General features: G+C 36.1%; 1 protein-coding gene across 1 annotated transcript in view; it reads right to left on the bottom strand.

The window, feature by feature from the left end:
* LOC137386014 (piezo-type mechanosensitive ion channel component 1-like) overlaps positions 1-21505 on the bottom strand; it is a 57715-nt gene that overhangs the window by 14558 nt on the left and 21652 nt on the right. Inside the window, exons 14-27 of the mRNA XM_068072660.1 lie at positions 19708-19870; positions 19068-19253; positions 15730-15911; positions 13249-13405; positions 12251-12414; positions 10745-10854; positions 10070-10154; positions 9300-9410; positions 8959-9107; positions 8273-8355; positions 6249-6495; positions 5186-5413; positions 3232-3410; positions 1057-1168 (exon numbers count right to left, since the gene is read on the bottom strand). Coding sequence (XP_067928761.1) covers positions 1057-1168; positions 3232-3410; positions 5186-5413; positions 6249-6495; positions 8273-8355; positions 8959-9107; positions 9300-9410; positions 10070-10154; positions 10745-10854; positions 12251-12414; positions 13249-13405; positions 15730-15911; positions 19068-19253; positions 19708-19870 — 2156 coding nt within the window. The remainder of the gene's footprint in view (positions 1-1056; positions 1169-3231; positions 3411-5185; positions 5414-6248; positions 6496-8272; positions 8356-8958; positions 9108-9299; positions 9411-10069; positions 10155-10744; positions 10855-12250; positions 12415-13248; positions 13406-15729; positions 15912-19067; positions 19254-19707; positions 19871-21505) is intronic.

Below are 21505 nucleotides of genomic sequence, written 5' to 3'. Positions count from 1 at the left end.
TGTGATCAGCAATCGACCAGGCTACCTGTGCGTAAAAACTTTCTTCTACACCCCATTTTAACAAAATGCCCATGAATGAATCTAATGCCAAAATTTCTTTCACCAAACATGACTGTTCTACAGGGCACATTCATTTATCATAATACGAAAACATTACATTTTGTAGCTCAGGCAACATTTTTGATGGTGCTTAGAAGAAGCATATGCATGCCACATGATAATTATACATTTATGACTAAATTCATGCGTGTCATTGTGCCCTTCAATCTTTATATATAAACTCAAAGTTTGTCTGTCGTCGTTCAGTGTCTGTCCAGCTATAGCATTTAAAATTTATCAATGAAAAGTTCATATCACAGAAGATTTGATTTCGGCGCAGCCCGTTCACAAGACAATAAGCTAAGCCATTAAACTACATGGGAAGCATTGGATTTATCAGGTGATATGAGTCATCTGGGTTAAAATACGCAAAGCGACTCTGCGTTAAGCGCAACGCCACTAAAGCTTGCTATCATGGTTCTTATTAGTAAGTTTTGCAATATGGATACTAGCTTACTCAACCTAGCCAATGGCAACTACATTACCTGCCACTGTTTATAAGCTGTTTTTCAATACTCATGCAATGCCGGGCATTCAGCTAGTCTTTATTATAATAATAGCTGTCTCCGTCTGTCTGTCCGAAGCCATGCTTGGAGTGTTAGAGAAACGATGCACCACGCAGGAATCGAACACGAATATTCATTTTAGCAACCAAACGCACTACTGACTGCACCACTCTACGACATTGCTAGATCGTGGAATAATTGTGTACATACTTATTACAAAGGATGATCTCTCACGGGGTACGGGACTGCCAGCGCAGACTAGTTGTCATAAAACCTACTGCAATTCAGCAATAACTGTGAGGGGTACGTGTTTAAAATCTGAATATTGTATGCATACCCGATACACATAATGCTATGCATAGTACACCCATAATAAGACATCTATATTACTGGCATGGTAATTGTGTTCATAAGTTTGTTCAATACAGTTCTGTATAGCTGAGTAACTCACAGAAATAATGAAGTTGACGAAATCGCAAAGGAACATGGGCGCATAGTAGTCTGAGGTTGTTAGTAGTTTTCCATGTGTAATATTTCTGAACCATCTACGAAGGCTGAGGCCACTGCAATGAGTTTATGAAAAATATAAATTAATATGACTAACATTTTCATGCTAGATGATACAGAAGCAAAATAGGGTTAAAAGTAATGCATTTCAAGTACTAGCGGTACAACAAAGATTTAATGTGATTGAGTTTTGGATTTAGGTAGTTTAAAAGTCTAATAGTCAAGCTTTACTTCATACTTAACTAAATACCATACCGGATGTGCTCAATATTACACTGGTAAATTATTTGAGAGAAGTCGAATCTTTTCATATACTACAATTACACTTGAATTATGATCAATCTCTAACAATGATGAAGGATGTCATTATATAAATTAACGAAGAGACGCTTAAAAATAGTATTAGTGAAGCCTTGTTAGGAAAAGAAACACACCTCACAAAAACACTATGATTAATGATAAACACATATTTGAAATTAGCATCGGTAAATGGATCTTGGCGAAGAGATTGTAAATTGATAGTTAGATCATCTAAAACGCTTCGCCTATGAAAACTAGAAGCAGTGACATCTTTTAATCCATTCCAAAACATCGCATCATCTAAGTCTAGAGCAAACTGATAACGGAGCTATAGATATTGCCATGACAATGCAAGCTTATGAACCTGCGCAGTTGATGTGAAGCGAGTCATCACTCCGCATAAACGGAATTTATAAAAGCATGCAAAAGAAGACGTTAAGTCAAGACTCTGCATAGGCAAGGAGTAACTAGGCAATCTCCTTTTGCATATAGGTGACTGGTCAGTCGCTATTGCTGAATCTACTATCGCTCTAGTCCAAGATAAAACTTGCTTATACAGCGAGTGAATCAGTAAAACCTTAGACCCAGGGGAACGCAGTGTGCGATTGGCTGTGGCTCTTACCATTTCTTTATGATAGTCACTACTGAGCTGAGAAAAACAAAGAATCACGTTAAAGGCACAAGTATGATATAGACAACTATGATAAAACTATAATTCACTGATAACTATAAATAAATAAACTATGTATAAATAACTTTTTAGTCTTTGTCTGTGTAATCGAGTACACTCCAAGTCGGTGTGTCGCGTGTACGTCCAGCTATGGCGATTAAATTCTAGCAACAACAATCTGCTTCGCACTGGATTTGACCTTGGGACCGTCAACTACTATGTCTGAAAACAAGCGGGTCTAACCGCTGCGCTGAGCTGTCTTTAAAAACCATAATAACGTATATTATCTATGGTTATTGCGATTGAAGGTTACAAGCCAAGTGTGTACTTTTATTATTAATTAATATTATATTTTATGTTTTTTTAAAGTCTTATAATCATTACCTTTTTAAATTTGTAATTTTCAAATGTGCTGTTTCAATTTCAAATGTGCAACTGTAACAGCACTGTTTAAAACTTCAATTTGGGATTTTTCCAAAGGCATTCGTAAGGAATCTCAGAACTAAAAACTGTTAGCATGGACATTCTAGAGTAGGAATTGCCTCTATATTATCTTTCCATTCGGTCAGACAAAGTACCCTGATGTATTTAATTGAAGTACTTCACTGATGTATTTAATTTTGCTATCTCATTGTAATGTTTGTACTTATATCAGAAAGAAACAGTATCGCTGTATTCAGAGTTTTGATGGATAACTTCTGCTGCAACAGTAACCTTTTTTTACACACACACTTCTACGTACTAATACTAATTGTGATTATTAATTTAACATATTCATGATTTTCATTTTATTTTTTTTTCAGTTCGTATTAATTTTATCAGTATCAAATCATTTTTCATTGTAATCATGGTAGCAAAACAGACTATCTAGCCATCACTTACTAATTATTTCACATGTAAACACCTTTTAAGTTGTTTTATTTTTTCCTCTTAATTTATTTGAGCAGCACAAAACACTTTTCTCACGATATGAAGTTTGAAAGTTAGAATGATAAATGTTATGTTAAATAAAAAATAAATTTTCAGTGCAAAGACTTTTTTATTACCCTGGGCAACGCCGAGCATTCATCTAGCATAAACGATAATAATGCCAATATTATTGAAAGTGCACTGTGAGCCTTATGTATTTAAACCTTAATTCTATTGTACCTTGTAAGTTTTTTGGGGCTGGCACCTGTTTCCTCGCCTTCCGCGTTGGAACTATCCTGAGATGACGAGGCTTCCTGCATGGAAGCGTTAGTGAGGTCAGCAGGGTTTGAGACCGATGCGAGTTTCACTTGCCTCATATCCTCATTCAGTTCGCGTTCATTCTTCCAGAGGCCGTACCTCTGTTAAGAGTGATAGCAAATCGTGCTAGAGTTTAACTCACCATCTCAAATGCAACAACATGAAATTTAGAAAGATTTATTGGAACGTTTGTTAGGTTTTTTAACTTAACTTTGACTTTCAAGTCATATACGTGTATTTGACTTGAAACAAGGAAATAAAAATGTATATGATGTGATTAAATCTGTACAGATTGTTATCTTCAACCATTTAAAAAAATTCAATGTTGAGAATTTAGCCTACATAATCATTCAAAAACAATTGTACAGCTGTTTGGTTTACATATTTAAAATCACGAGAGAATGAAGACTAGTTTAATACATAATTTATATCTATTGACTAAATTCACAATGAGTAACAATATTGTACATGATAATTTTAGTATTCCAAGAGATCCGTTTTATTTCGCGCACATCTGTACTAGTTCAGACTACACCAAAGGTGATACAAACTGTAATTTATAATTTACAAACTTTACAATTTCACAAGTATTTATAGAGATATTAGAGAAGCAACCTTTGTATGCACTCTGCCTGCCGCCAAGAGTATTCACAAAAATGTACTCTATTTATTGGACATCCATTTTACCCTATTCTGCGATTGACAATAAGGACTGGCCAACGAAACATTAAGACGCTGCGAATACTCCAAACCTCGACATACCTCATATCTTGGGTTTCCAACATATGAAAAACATATGAGATACGGAGAAAAATTTAGAGCAAGTTTCTGCCTTGAGACATGAGAAACCTTTGAGATACGAGCCGGTTCTCAATGGCCACTAAATGGCCAAGTATACGAGAGGTCACTTTTGAGAACAAGATCGCTTAGTTTCTATCTTGTTGAATCAGTTTCGAAAGTTTTAAAAAAGTTGGCTAAAATTTTATCAAAGTGCAGCAGAAAGTCCAGGCCGGAAACAGATCATAAAAAATTAAGATGAAGTAAAGTTACAGCTAAGTAAAAGACTAAAACTTAGCTTTATGTGTGTTTTTAGTAAGTTGAATTCAAAATTAATGCTATGTTATGTAGAGTCTCAAAAGTCTGGCGTGCTGAACGCATTTCTGGCAAGTCTCTCATACACCGCTATTAGCCTGTCTCGAAGATAAGAACTCCATACATTACTGTACACAGTAATGTAACATTTTATCGCAGATCATTACCACTAAATAAAAATTTGTTATCTTATGAGCGTAGGTACTGAATTACAGCAATTAAAAACATGTTTTTCCATCGTAATATCATGTTTCGGTGTTTTTTCATTGTATGGGTTAGTATAGTTCGGATTAATTTGTATTTAGTTATTTCATGAACAAAATATTGCTTTGAGATATGAGAGAATTGACATACAAGCTATAGTCTCAGAACACATTACGCTTGTATGCCGAGGTATGACTGTATACCTATGTTCGAAAGCTATATTACAATCGGAAACATTTTGTCGACGAATATGAACTTGGTTTTCATTGCATGTTTTGTCTAACGCAGAGATAGCGTTATATTCCCTCAAAATGAGGCTAAAAATCAAACATTTGTTGATAGTTAATAATATTCACGTGTAGAATGTCCTTAGCTTTCTATCGATGTGTATATTGCCCTAATTCATCGACTAAATGCTTTCTAATTCAACTTTGACAACCAAGCTAACTACGAGAAGAAAGTCTACATTCCTTCATAAGATAACAAGATGAGTATAGGCATGCGTTAAGATGACCCAGACATTGAAAATCTGTTATAATGTGCAATAATATAGAAAATAATTAGCACCATAAAGTCATACCTTCAAGACTGATCTATGTATGAAGACAGCAAGAAGTACGAGGAGCTCGTAAGTAGCGTAGTATGAATCTACTGGAGGATCTTCACAAGCCTCCTCATACAGCACACAGGACAGCACATCTGTGTCTTCTATGCCAAAAAGAAGCCTTGGGTCGTACCATGAAATAATCGACGTGTCAGTCCATGGCCAGAAAGAGAATTGGAACAGGTACTTGATCATAACTATAACCTGCATTGAAAAGCAATCAAAATTAAGAAACTAAATATAATCTGCAACTAGTCTTCTGTGTCATTCCTTTACTTAGCTGCACTTTCAAGTGTGCGCATTCTTTATCATTCTCAATAGCTGGTCTATTAGAGTAAGGCTAGTATGTGAAGGTTGTCAAGTCACCACTCATAGGAAAGTGACCTCTGGGTTCGAGTATCGTAATCCTTCACTACTTCGCAGTTCAGCTTTCATATCTACAGTACTTTACAAAGTAAAAAATAATTGTTAAAAATTAAAAAAAAATCAAAACTAAAATACATAAATTTACTTTTTCATACTCTGGCCCTGTGAGATCTCTCCCCAGGCATCATAGTGATAGCAGTCGCAATTCGCTGTTTTCCTGTTACGTTTTGGGAAGTACAGAAGCGCAAAGCTTGAGACACCCTTCATCGGGTCTCTTAAATGCCATCGACCCTCAAAATCACAAGATAAAAACAAGAAAAATATTAGAATGCTTACAGTTAATGAACAGGTGACTACTAGAAATTAGTTTTTTAGTTTCTACTTCGTGAATTTTCGCTTTTCGTTAACGGGAGTGTGCCAGCCTCGATTAACCATGAAAAATGAGGAAAGACCGTGATAGCAAAACTCCTGTAGTTATGTCTCTTCACTGGTCATCTGAAACTCTCCCAAAGCAAAATAATTAGTTGTGGTGCTCACACCCGAAGACCGAACTTCTAAATATTCTAACCTCTAACAAACTTGATATTTCACCACATATAAATAAACTTCTCTGCCAAAACCAACTACTGTATAATACAGATAGACAAACCCGGCTTGTAGTAATACCACCTACCATGACATATGTCAAGATTACATTCCAGAAAGTCTTAGCTGGCCTAGGAACACTGAGCATGCCCCAAGTAAGTGCGACAAGAGGCAGAGGAAGTGAGAGGAGAGTACCATAGGACATATGGCAGATGATGATGGCGAGGTAACATATGAACTCGGTACGTGCCATGAAGGCTGTATAGACAGCATTGAAGAATCTGTAGAGTAATGACCTCTGCTCCAACTGCTCCTGCCAGTGTTCCTCATAATCACTGCGTATTGACAAAAGACATCGTGTATTCTAGTGCTTGAGATGGTGATAAAGAACTGCAAAACTGCTAATAAATTAAGGAAGCCCTAAGGTTTAGTAGGATCGACAATTAATTCAAATTTATCTGAAACAACATAGCATAGCTACTTTGTACTCAAAGCAAAATCAAAATCAAAATGATTCACTATACCCTTTTATCCATTTTGGTGATATTCCTAAATAAGGTAGTGCATTGAAATCTGACATTATTGAAAAAGCATGAAACTACAAAACATCTCAAGCTTCTATCATGAAATTATGGTTCTATTGCATACAGTGTAATCTATTGCATACAGTTTGATCTAGTGCATGCAGTTTTATTCTATTGCATGCAGTTTTATTCTAGTGCATGCAGTTTTATTCTATTGCATGCGGTTTTAATCTAGTGCATATGGTTTAAATCTATTACATATGGTTTAAATCTATTACATATGGTTTAAATCTATTACATATGGTTTAAATCTATTACATACGGTTTGAATCTCTTGCCTGCGGTTCTAATCTATGACATACGATTGTAATCTATTGCGTACAGTTTGATGCTATTGAGTACAATTTGATTCTATTGCGTACAGTTTGATTCTATTGCGTACAGCTTGATTCTATTGCGTACAGTTTGATTCTATTGAGTACGGTTTGATTCTATTGAGTACGGTTTGATTCTATTGAGTACAGTTTGATTCTATTGAGTACAGTTTGATTCTATTGAGTACAGTTTGATTCTATTGAGTACAGTTTTATTCTATTGCATGCGGTTTTAATCTAGTGCATGCGGTTTTAATCTAGTGCATATGGTTTAAATCTATTACATATGGTTTAAATCTATTACATACGGTTTGAATCTCTTGCCTGCGGTTCTAATCTATGACATACGATTGTAATCTATTGCGTACAGTTTAATTCTATTGAGTACAATTTGATTCTATTGCGTACAGTTTGATTCTATTGCGTACAGTTTGATTTTATTGCATACAGTTTGATTCTATGGCGTAGTTTGATTCTATTGCGTAGTTTGATTCTATTGCGTACAGTTTGATTCTAGTGCGTAGTTTGATTTTATTGCGTACAGTTTGATTCTATTGCATACAGTTTGATTCTATTGCGTACAGCTTGATTCTATTGAGTACAGTTTGATTCTATTGAGTACAGTTTGATTCTATTGAGTACAGTTTGATTCTATTGAGTACAGTTTGATTCTATTGGATACAGTTTGATTCTATTGTGTACAGTTTGATTCTATTGAGTACAGTTTGATTCTATTGCGTACAGTTTGATTCTATTGAGTACAGTTTGATTCTATTGGATACAGTTTGATTCTATTGCGTACAGTTTGATTCTATTGCGTACAGCTTGATTCTATTGCGTACAGTTTGATTCTATTGAGTACGGTTTGATTCTATTGAGTACGGTTTGATTCTATTGAGTACAGTTTGATTCTATTGAGTACAGTTTGATTCTATTGAGTACAGTTTGATTCTATTGAGTACAGTTTGATTCTATTGCGTACAGTTTGATTCTATTGAGTACAGTTTGATTCTATTGAGTACAGTTTGATTCAATTGCGTACAGTATGATTCTATTGAGTACAGCTTGATTCTATTGCATACAGTTTGATTCTATTGAGTACAGTTTGATTCTATTGAGTACGGTTTGATTCTATTGAGTACAGTTATAATGCTTAAGACACATTCCTTGGAATAGCTCTCCTGCTACCTACTACTATAATATCTATATCTTACTCAATTTGTACGTCACTGACAGCGACAACAGCATCGGCGCTAGATTGAGGATCAGGTTCATGGACGCAGTCTTGCATTTGTTCCTACAATTAAAATTTTTTAGATTGGCAATAGGCTCAGTCATAGTATGCACAGAGCTCAACACAAAAATACAGCCAGAAACATACAAAGAATCATTGCTACAACTATAACCTCGTGTGTAACAATAACGATGGATAACTTATAACCACTTGCTGAACCACAGTATAAAACTAATCACATGGTTTATACAATATTTTACCGTCCTAGCTTTTATGACCATTCAATTTCTTAGTATGCGTTTTTTATTCAAATATAAATATTTCAGCCGAAACGTCAAACCAGTATGAGCTTTAACAAGTTCTGGCATCACTTCCAATTGAGAGAGTTATAAGAGACAATATACTGCCTGAACTAGATCAGTCTCAGACACATGCAAGTAATCTTTAACCAGTTCTGGTATCACTTCCTATTGAGAGAGTTATAAGAGACAATATACTTCCTGAACTAGATCAGTCTCAAACACATGCAAGTAATCTTTAATCAATTCTGGTATCCCTTCCAATTGAGAGAGTTAAAAGAGACAATATACTGACTGAACTAGATCAGTCTCGAACACATCCAGGTAATCTACATTATTAATACATGTGTAACTAATACCTACAAACCTTAAATAACCTCTTTTGGACTACTTGTTCCTCATCAATTTGGCTGGCCACAGTCCTGTAGTCTCGCGATATCTCATTCAAACGATTGATAGTCCATGTAATGCAAACCACACAGAACTCCTTTATCCAATCCATTGTCGTCTGAACAGCTGTAAAGACACAGTAGACGCATAAAACAAGCAATCCCAAATACTACTTATTATGATGTAAAATGTATCCTTATATTTGCCTCTAGATTGATCATCAAGCAAGGTAGTAACATCCTAGTGACAAACAATTACAGAGCTTGTAAGCGGGAGGGACGCTATTAATGTGGTATTAAATCAGACAGAGTTGCTCACCGCCTGGTTTAGACTCTTCTTGTATCTCTGCTCCCTCACCAGATCCTTGGAGTGCATCTTCCTCTCCATCTTCAGCAGCTTTGCTGCCTTCCCCATCTTCATTTTCAGACGCTTATAAAGTTACCAGTAAATTTCAAATAAAAATCTAGTTATTTTCCAAAAATAGCATAGCATTTTATGATAAGTAATTTTACGAAGATTAACTTAACATTTCATGTTAAGTTATGATATCGATATAGAATAATATAGTTATGTCATCGATAATTCTAACAAGGACTGGGAAGTCAGTAATGAAAGGAAAAACACTAAAATAAAAAAGAATAAATACGCTAGCTGTCATAGACTGGTAAACGGTATGAAATTAAAGCCTGATTAACCAAGGTTACTTGGGAATATAAGAATTACAATAATAGATGCAATTGAAAGAACATCTCATCATACGATTTTAATGCTAGGCGGCAAATTCAATTTGAATTTTGTGGAAAATGAATCGGAATGATCAGGCTCACCTGATAATTTGGTTTTTCTCTCTACTCAAAATTGTAGGTCAATATGGCAGATTCAATTCAGCGATTGTCGTTAACACCAAAAAAACATGTCTGATAGCAAACAAGTATAATCAATAAAATGGGTAAATTTATTGCCTCTAGAGAAAAAGAGCTTATGCAAGCAACCCATGTTCAATATTACCGAAATTCACATGTGAACGGTTTCAGTAATGTATCAAAGACCAGGCTTTAAAAAACTACGGCTGAAAGATCACAACTCACCTGATGCATGTGTGCTATCGATACTTTTCCTCTTCTTCTTCTCCATTGAGCCCTCCATTCCCTCATCTATGGTCGTCATGATTAGCTGTTTACAAGGAGTAAAGTACATAAAATATTCCCTCACCATCATTAAAGAAATGTGTGTTAATATAAATACTTTTGAAATATTCGACGACAAATCAGCACAATCATTGATTGAACACAAACAAATACTGTTGTCAACTAATACAAAATGCTGATATCCGATCCATAAATGACGTGTTAACTTAATGAATGATACTATCCATGGTTTGATTCACGGAAAACCTCATTCTAATTTTTAATCTACATGTAACAAGAGACCCGCTCATCTGAAGCCATGATGGGAAGTTGGAAAAAATATTGCATTGTACGCAACTTGAACACACAACAATCCGCTTCATCCTCCGGGCACACTACCCCAGCGCCGATCATTCACCTTTCATGAATTTAGAACGATGGTGCATATACTTAGTCTGTGTTTTATTGATAGAGCTGACAATCTCTCACAGCACTCCAGACTGCCATGGTACTAGTTCCAACTAATAGCATGAAGAGCTTGTTGCTTTCTCAATAAAATATGTAAGAAAAGCGTTCAAACGAGATTGCGGTCAATGAAATTATTCTCCACCCTCACTTGGGCAAATGGAATTCTACCTTCATAGGACTAGCTTGTTCAGCCTGATCATCCTCATCAAGGTCAGCCTCTGTTACAGTCTCATCATCACTGCCTTCTTCAAAAAAGCTGCCATCTCCTGACCGTATCACTGTCAACATGAGTATGTGTTAAAAACTTACAGTTCCTTTTGAAAACATGTTTAGAATGTTGAAGCTGTTGTCTGCTGGAGTAAATATTCCCACAAGAATACACTGCATTTGGTTAAATTGATTCCAGCCTAAAAATCTATGTTCTTTTAAATAAATACTTGAGGTAATTAACGTATGAAATTAAAACAAATATACTATATGAAACCTAATATAAATAAATTGTAAAAAACCAAATTAATAGCCTGTAAGATATGTGCTATTATTATTTTACCCTAGAGACGGGTAAACAGAAGTGTAAACTTCATAACGTGAAAGTTTGAAGGTAGAGGTAGTAATAAAGAAGCGCGATGTTAACTTACTGTAAGTGAAGTTTAAACTAGCTATAAGTTTACTATTACTTTTTACCTTCCTCTTCACCTTTACTTACAAGACTGCACCTTTACTTACACCTTTACTTACACCTTTACCTACACCTTTACCTACACCTTTACTTACACCTTTACTTACACCTTTACTTACACCTTTACTTACACCTTTACTTACACCTTTACTTACACCTTTACTTACACCTTTACTTACACCTTTACTTACACCTTTACTTACACCTTTACTTACACCTTTACTTACAAGACTGCAGTGATAAATATTTGATTACAACATGTTGAGGCGATGGTAAGTGAAGGTTCAACCGTAATCTTATGATTTCCACTTGATTGTTTACAAAATGAAAGTGCAACCAAACTTCCACTCAATGGCCATAAACACATAGCTAAAAAACCTTAAATTCAAACGGTACACAAGCCAAACATAAAACCACTGATGTTTATACAAGCCATACAACTGGGAGCAAGCATCACACTAAAACTGTAAATTACATAAATGCATATTGTAACATATAAGGAGAACCAGACATGTTGCAGTTTGGCACAAGCAAGACTACTTAGACATTAAAGCTATACAGAATACTCTACCTTCCAGCACTTTCAGCAACAATAAGTAAGATGAGATATAGAAACTATATGCCAAGTGGACTAACAGAAAAAAATCAAGTTATTTATACATAAGAACATAATAATATAGATAAAACATCTAACAATGAAACGGACAAAAAAGATAGAAAAATATAAAGAAATAGAGATAGATAACGACGGAAAAAGATACAGATATAGAGATAGCAATATCGATAGAAATATATATATATATATAGAGAGAGAGAGACTGAGAGAGAGAGATCATGAAGGAAAGAAATAGAGAAGGAAAGATATATAGAGAAAGACAAGACGTGAAATGTTTCATACAATGACAGTGGTTGTCATCCGTTACAAACTATGCATGCCTTTCCCAAGATCAGTCATCTTAGCAATAAAATGCTGAACAACCCTTAGGACTACCAACCATCAAAGTGAGTCCAATCCTCCCGAGAAGCCCCACCCTCTAATCGGAGAGTTCTCTGACGAATTCTATCAAGCTTCTTTTTGATCTTCACCATTTCCTTTTCATAATTATTTTGCTGTTTCACAACTTTTTTAGCCGATATATCATTGAGCAAACTCGCGCCTCTGAAATAGAGACAATCGATGACAAGAGTGCAATTTCAATAAACATTAAATTTCACCACTAACTTGGGTGAATTAGCAAAATAAAAAGGTGAGCTTGGGTGAATTAGCAAAATAAAAAGGTGAGCTTGCGTGAAATAATAAAGACAGCAAATCTCAGGCCATTAAAATGGCCATCCAAATTGCCGGAAATATTGTTACCGAACAACATATATTTCAATAACCAAAGGACAAGATACTGCTTCAGTTCTGTTCAATTACATATAAGGTGTTAATTGTGGGTCTTAAAAAGTTGAATCTGTTTTGTTCACTAATTAATGACTAGCAGTAACCCTGGTGATGACTGAGATTTCTTTGGTTTTTAAGATGCTGGTTTTCAGGATCCATGCAAAATTTTTCAACCAAATAATTTTAACAGGCGGAAGGCAAAGAGCAGATGCGTGTGAAGTCTGGATGAAATTGACTGAAAATAAAGAAACGCATAACGTTTACACAGACTAACAGACAGATGCACACATGCGCACGCAACAAACTGAGATTTATTAATATAGATGTAGAACTAGCCAATCACAGCAAAGCACTCGGTAATCCGACTGCTAAAACACAAACATGCTGCTTGCCTCTGCAAGATCTAGAAACTATGCTACAATAACATCACTGAATTTAATACAGTTGCATTGTGGTCAATAATGATGCTAAATTCATGATGAGTGGCCATAACCAAAGAATATATAACAGACTACTAAAACAATGATACACTCAGCCAATTTTTCATTATGATAATGGATGATGACAAAACCAGAGAAGCTAAGACTAAGAAACAAGCTAGACAGGTACCTGGAAGAAAGGGCAGACTGAGACCGCTCCTCACACATGATTAAAAGGAAGTAGGTAGAGAGAAATATTCTCCTTTGAATAAGCAAAGCAACGAAACACAGGATGTCCCACATAAGGCCTGCCTCTTTCTTGCTAACTCCGCACACTTCTTCATCAGCTGTAGAAAAACAGTGAACCGAGGTGGTGAGTTAAGAGCAGCTCTTACACTATGGAATGTATGAACAGTAGACAACCCTAAAACGTAAACCTCCTTTTATGTAAACTTCACTTAACGTAAACAATTTATGTAGAGCTTTTGCTTCGTACAATTCCATAACATAAAACATCAATTTAGTAAAAGTTCTTAAATTCATTTGAATAACGAGAGCCCCATTGTTAGCATTAAAAATATTGCTTGCTCCCTTGCCACACTTGGACAAAAAATGACATATAAGGGTATCTCTATTATATATACTAGTACCACGGCAGTCTAGTGTGTTGAGAGAGATATCTATTATATATACTAGTACCACGGCAGTCTAGTGTGTCGAGAGAGATATTTATTATATATACTAGTACCAAGGCAGTCTAGTGTGTCGAGAGAGATCTCTATTATATACACTAGTACCAAGGCAGTCTAGTGTGTCGAGAGAGATCTCTATTATATACACTAGTACCAAGGCAGTCTAGTGTGTCGAGAGAGATATCTATTATATATACTAGTACCAAGGCAGTCTAGTGTGTCGAGAGAGATATCTATTATATATACTAGTACCACGGCAGTCTAGTGTGTCGAGAGAGATAGCTATTATATATACTAGTACCACGGCAGTCTAGTGTGTCGAGAGAGATCTCTATTATATACGCTAGTACCAAGGCAGTCTAGTGTGTCGAGATAGATATCTATTATATATACTAGTACCCTGGCAGTCTAGTGTGTCGAGAGAGATATCTATTATATATACTAGTACCCTGGCAGTCTAGTGTGTCATGATAGATCTATATTATATATACTAGTACTCTGGCAGTCTAGTGTGTCGAGAGAGATATCTATTATATATACTAGTACCCTGGCAGTCTAGTGTGTCATGATAGATCTATATTATATATACTAGTACTCTGGCAGTCTAGTGTGTCGAGAGAGATATCTATTATATATACTAGTACCCTGGCAGTCTAGTGTGTCGAGAGAGATATCTATTATATATACTAGTACTCTGGCAGTCTAGTGTGTCGAGAGAGATATATATTATATATACTAGCACCCTGGCAGTCTAGTGTGTCGAGAGAGATCTCTATTATATATACTAGTACCCTGGCAGTCTAATGTGTCGAGAGAGATCTCTATTGTATATACTAGTACCAAGGCAGTCTAGTGTGTCGAGAGATATCTCTATTATATATACTAGTACCAAGGCAGTCTAGTGTGTCGAGAGAGATCTCTACTATATACGCTAGTACCAAGGCAGTCTAGTGTGTCGAGAGAGATATTTATTATATATACTAGTACCCTGGCAGTCTAGTGTGTCGAGAGAGATATCTATTATATATACTAGTACCATGGCAGTCTAGTGTGTCGAGATAGATATCTATTATATATACTAGTACCCTGGCAGTCTAGTGTGTCGAGAGAGATATCTGTTATATATACTAGTACCCTGGCAGTCTAGTGTGTCGAGAGAGATATCTATTATATATACTAGTACCAAGGCAGTCTAGTGTGTCGAGAGAGATCGCCAGGTGTACTGATAGAGCAAAAGAGAATAAGTAGCCGTACAAGTATTCAGAAATAGTTCAAGGCAATTGAGTGGTGCAGGTGTTAGAGTGTCGGTCTACCAAGTTGCATGTCATGAGTTGGAGTTTCATTGAAATCAATTTTTTATCCTAACCTCCAGCCCCGGCTTCGGACAAACAAACAGACAGACATCACTCTTACTATAGTGAATATATATTTTTGTTTCACTTTACTTTAAACATATACAATTTTTTCTTTGCAGCGTAGACCTTGCTGTAAAAAAAAGGTAAAAAATTGATTTGAATTGACATCGAAGGTGTGCGCTCCCCTCAACATAAAATTACTATAATCATGGACCCTAAACCCAGTGTTAATGATAAGAAAAAAAGAAAAAACATGTTGATACCAACCAATAATGCCAATCACTGTATAATCATTAAATAAAGAAGTTTAGCTTTTTTTCCTTTTTGAAGATGCAAAAGGTGAGTTTGGAAAGATCTTAGAACGTATTAGGCAATTTACATGTATTTTCCTGTTCATACAATGTATAGTCCCTTTAACGTAAATATATTCGGAATGGCATATTTATGTTATAGAGGCGTCTACCATATACGTATAAAACAATGGATTGCAAATTGACTAGTTACAACAAATTGGAAGGCAAGGAAGTTCTTTCTATATGAATAGATCACAAATTGTAGGAAAGCTCTATAGGGTTGAGAAAAACAAATAAGATTTGGTAATTCAATAATGCTTTTGCAACCTACTTTGGAGTTGGACATTTAGGCACTTGATGCTGAACAGCTCTGGTGCGTAGCAGACAGAACTCTGGGAGTTTTCAGTTTTACTCGCTTCAACAAGAAGATCATCAAGAAACACACAGCCTAATATCTGAAGCCAAGTCTTCATGAGTATGACAAAAAAGTTGTAGTACAGCACAATGTTCCATCTACAAAGAATTAGAAAGATGCTTTAATGTGACAATTCCTTGTACAAATGATATTATGCAAATTTCCAATTACTTGTTGGCAAGGATCCATAAGAATGGTTATTATCATGTAACGGCTAATGACAATTCAATAAAAATAGCTAAAATTAAAAAGGTCAGCTGTTAGCTATTTGTAATTTTACTGGCACCAGAAATAATAACTATTTAAAATTTCTCAAGCAAATACCAAATGATATGTAATGAATCTATTCAAGTGTAAATTATAATACACTCGTGTAGTTCATATTCATATTATACTTCATTCATATACAATTCATACACATACGCATTCATCATTATGGATGGTTCAGCAAGGAGTCGTCCTCTCTATTGATCTAGGTTTGCACATAATATTATAGCTGCATATTGATATATTAGCGCCGATATTAATAAATAATCACTACTTACAGTGGTCAGTCTAAATCACACACAAAAGAAGCCACTGTACACAGAATAATTTGCATAAGCTAGATAAAATCTTGCTAATGTTAAACTTTTTTTATACTGCTGCAATAATTTATTGGGTGACACCATTTTGATATCTCCTGCACACAGCATGCCAATATCGAGAGCCTACTATGTCAAATGAGTTCTCCAAAACACTGTGCATTCCTTCCAACCATAGTCTAACTACGGCGAGGCCACCAGTTTGAAGATTATCTTACAATCAGCTGCCCTTCCTATTATCAGCTATTGAGGAAGTGAAATCTGCTGCATTGTGCCCGAAAGGTCGTGATAGAAAAATGTCTTGATAGACGGAAATGCATACACTGAGCCTACCATGTCGCAAAGAGTCCTAATGTTAACAATCTGCCATGTGAGAGTTATACAGCTGCCATGTGAGAGTTATATAGCTGCCATATAAGAGTTATATAGCTGCCATGTGAGAGTTAGACAGCTGCCATATGAGAGTTATATAGCTGCCATATGAGAGTTAGACAGCTGCCATATGAGAGTTAGACAGCTGCCATATGAGAGTTAGACAGCTGCCATATGAGAGTTTTACAGCTGTCATATGAGAGTTATACAGCTGCCATATGAGAGTTATACAGCTGCCATATGAAAGTTAGACAGCTGCCATATGAGAGTTATACAGCTGCCATATGAGAGTTAAATAGCTGCCATAAGAGAGTTATATAGCTGCCATATGAGAGTTAGACAGCTGCCATATGAGAGTTAGACAGCTGCCATATGAGAGTTATACAGCTGCCATATGAGAGTTATACAGCTGCCATATGAGAGTTATACAGCTGTCATATGAGAGTTAGACAGCTGCCATATGAGAGTTATACAGCTGCCATATGAGAGTTATACAGCTGCCATATGAGAGTTATATAGCTGCCATATGAGAGTTATATAGCTGCCATGTAAGAGTTAGACAGCTGCCATATGAGAGTTATACAACTGCCATATGAGAGTTAGACAGCTGCCATATGAGAGTTATACAGCTGCCACATGAGAGTTAGACAGCTGCCATATGAGAGTTAGACAGCTGCCATATGAGAGCTAGACAGCTGCCATATGAGAGTTATATAGCTGCCATATGAGAGTTACACAGCTGCCATATGAGAGTTATACAGATGCCATATAAGAGTTATACAGATGCCATATAAGAGTTAGACAGATGCCATATAAGAGCTAGACAGCTGCCATATGAGAGTTATACAGATGCCATGTGAGAGTTAGACAGCTGCCATGTGAGAGTTAGACAGCTGCCATATGAGAGTTATACAGCTGCCATATGAGAGCTAGACAGCTGCCATATGAGAGCTAGACAGCTGCCATATGAGAGTTAGACAGCTGCCATACGAGAGTTATATAGCTGCCATACGAGAGTTAGACAGCTGCCATATGAGAGTTAGACAGCTGCCATATGAGAGTTAGACAGCTGCCATATGAGAGTTATACAGATGCCATATAAGAGTTAGACAGATGCCATATGAGAGCTAGACAGCTGCCATATGAGAGCTAGACAGCTGCCATATGAGAGTTATACAGATGCCATGTGAGAGTTAGACAGCTGCCATATGAGAGTCATACAGCTGCCATATGAGAGTTAACCAGCTGCCATATGAGAGTTAGACAGCTGCCATATGAGGGTTATACAGATGCCATGTGAGAGTTAGACAGCTGCCATATGAGAGTTATACAGCTGCCACATGAGAGTTAGACAGCTGCCACATGAGAGTTATACAGATGCCATGTGAGAGTTATACAGATGCCATGTGAGAGTTATACAGATGCCATGTGAGAGTTAACCAGCTACCATATGAGGGTTAGACAGCTGCCATATTAGGGTTAGACAGTTGCCATATAAGGGTTAGACAGCTGCCAAATGAGGGTTAGACAGCTGTCAAATGAGGGTTAGACAGCTGTCAAATGAGGGTTAGACAGCTGTCAAATGAGGGTTAGACAGCTGTCAAATGATTGTTAGACAGCTGTCAAATGATTGTTAGACAGCTGTCAAATGAGGGTTAGACAGCTGCCATATGAAGGTTAGACAACTGTCAAATGAAGGTTAGACAACTGTCAAATGAGGGTTAGACAGCTGCCATATGAGGGTTAGACAGCTGCCATATGAGAGTTAGACAGCTGCCATATGAGGGTTAGACAGCTGCCATATGAGGGTTAGACAGCTGCCATATGAGGGTTAGACAGCTGCCATATGAGGGTTAGACAGCTGTCAAATGAGGGTTAGACAGCTGTCAAATGAGGGTTAGACAGCTGTCAAATGAGGGTTAGACAGCTGTCAAATGAGGGTTAGACAGCTGTCAAATGAGAGTTAGACAGTTGTCAAATGAGAGTTAGACAGCTGTCAAATGAGAGTTAGAATATTCAGCTGAACATTCAGCTGCTGAATGTTCAAGACCTGTCGCAGTAAATGCCATGTCCAGAACTAGACCTGTCATATTCATATCGCCAGCCTATCATTCTAATAATATTCATTTATGACTTCACTATTTAAAATGGCCTGACATACTCTACCCATAGATGAAACAATGGACGTTACCAATAAGTTATTTTCAACAATCCAAATTTTTGAAATTTCTCATGAGTCGTGAGGCTAGTGGGCAAGTGTTCCAGATAATGCTATGGAATAAAATGATAGATATTTACGTTCGGATAATGGCACGTCTTGACTTGGTGGTAAAATCGAGACCATGCCAGAAGAAGTAGAAGCAAGAAAGAAGGTATCCAAAGCAGTAGAGGTTGATGTTCTGAGTTCCAGTTATGAAGAGCATGGCCAAACATAGCCAGAACCAATATGAGAATAGCGTTGCAAAGATGACATCCACAAAATTCCTACAAAGCAATGTCAATATATCATATCATTCACTTGATGGATAATAAATAGCCTTAATAGGGATAGAGAATACCATTTAATTAGAAAAACAAATTGATGACGGCTGATGTTTTATACCATTAATGATATAACATATATAATATATTATAACTATATATATTATAATAGATATAATATATATCACGACTATTGCACAATTTCAGTCACTATGGCTGCCTATCATGTTATCAATTTAATGGTAGTTTTTTATAAACAATAAACTGTAAAGGCATCAAGTACAAATAATGCAAACTAAACATTCATTTCAGGGTTTAGTAGCATAGTGCAAGAATTAGAATCAGCAAATCATAACTACATGTAGTATTGACTGAGACAATATCTCTCTCTTTCAACAGAAAGTTACAAGAATTGCTCATCAATTCATGGAAGAAAAGAGCAGAAGACTCAGCAAACCTCTTCTCTTCTGTAAAATCGTGCATGTCTTTAAACCTATCTGGGGGTTTGAGGTCAAATTCTTCATTCGAACCAGCAACTCGCACAACTTCATTTCCGTTTTCTGCCTCAGCGATGAAAACACGATATTGCAAAGCGACAAACAGGAGTTGGAGGGAATCAGCTACAGAAAGACAATAATACAATAAATACCTAAAAGTCTGACAAGCAGTTTCATGTAAGGAACAATGATTTATTTCCTATCTGTGTCTAACAATCATAAGTTCAATTAGTCTATGACTAAACTGCTAACAAATAACGAGTCGATTAACAGCATTAAACAACCTTTTTGGAGATGTTGGCCTGGTACAAAATCCAAAACAAACTAGACGCTAAGAAGGCGAAAAAATGTTTTCATATGACATTTTAACACCCTACAAACTAACCAAATATAAACACGAAAATTTGCCACATTGCATGTAACATCATATCCTTAGACATACATAGTCGGGGTCCTATTATTATCATTTGATTTCAGCTTACATGCATATTCATTGTTTGATGCGCTTATTCTCTTTAGACTAATACCCTACAGGATGAATTTATTCGCGGAGTTAAATTTCACGAAAATTGCCTTTTCATGCATATTCGCGGATTAATTTATTCGCGGCTGAACACTGTCACTCTCTATGAAGAGTTAACTCTATTGCAGCTAGCAATAAATTTAACCCTACGTATGCGCACACCTCGTGTTTCGGTGCGCGCATACACCGAAATGCGATGTACACCACAGCTTGCAACTACGAGTCGATCATGCTAAGCTATAAATTTTTTGCTGCATTCAGAGGTTTTCACGATTATTCATCGATTTGGAGGCCTTTGATGAACCAACAATTTGTGGTAAGTAATGAGTTTTTCAAAACCATTTACTAAATTAGTTGAATTTTACTTTGGTTTTTCGGTAAAATGCAATATTTATTTTTTCCATCCCTACCGCTTCATTATTTGTTTTAGTGTGAGAGAGAGGTTTTTCATCATACATGGAAGCACAATGACTGCAAGGGTGGTAGATGTCATTCTTAGAAGATCACCGATCATTCAGGGAGGTCTTGAAATTGAGGTAGAAGTGACCGCAGCTGCTAACGAGGAGAATATATCTGTTTTAAAAAGGAACAAAAATGCCTTTACGAGCACAAATTTTTGGCCAACCGGCAGAACTTGGCAATAGTGAGCCACGAGGAGAGTTCTGATGCTAACTTCCTTACCAGCCATGTAGTAGCGAGAGAATCGCCTTTAATATCTACCCAAGACTGTGACATCGATATAGAGCTGCTATTACCAAAATAACTAGTCAGAGAGCACCATTACATGCTAGTATTCACTTATCAAGTGTATCAGTTTAATTTTATTGCTAGACAACCGCCATATGGACTAAACTGTATTTACTCCATTCATCGTTTGTAAACTTTTATTTGTATTTGAAATATTTTATTTGTACACTCAAGTTTGCAATAAATTATAATATATCTGTACATGAAATAAAATATATAATATAATCATGTTTGCTGCAGCGATATTAAGGAGTTGTTGTTGATGAAAGGGTCTAGGTTGACTGGTTGCTTCTCTGCCAATATTCCTGCCTTGATGAATATTACTACTTGTCTCTAGTTTTCGTAATCAGAATAGGTTATGTTTCATTTTCAATCTGCAGTAAACACATATAAAAAAATATTAATAAGTGTTAAGGAAGTACAAAAACAATAGCTGAAGTATTTAATGAAAGAGATCAGTTTTTAAACAAAAGAATTAACTAATGCAA

The sequence above is a fragment of the Watersipora subatra genome, chromosome 1 (assembly GCF_963576615.1).
Source record: "Watersipora subatra chromosome 1, tzWatSuba1.1, whole genome shotgun sequence".
Classification (NCBI taxonomy): Eukaryota; Metazoa; Bryozoa; class Gymnolaemata; order Cheilostomatida; family Watersiporidae; genus Watersipora; species Watersipora subatra.
Note: the sequence above shows the minus strand (reverse complement) of the source record. Positions and strands in the feature narration are given on the sequence as shown.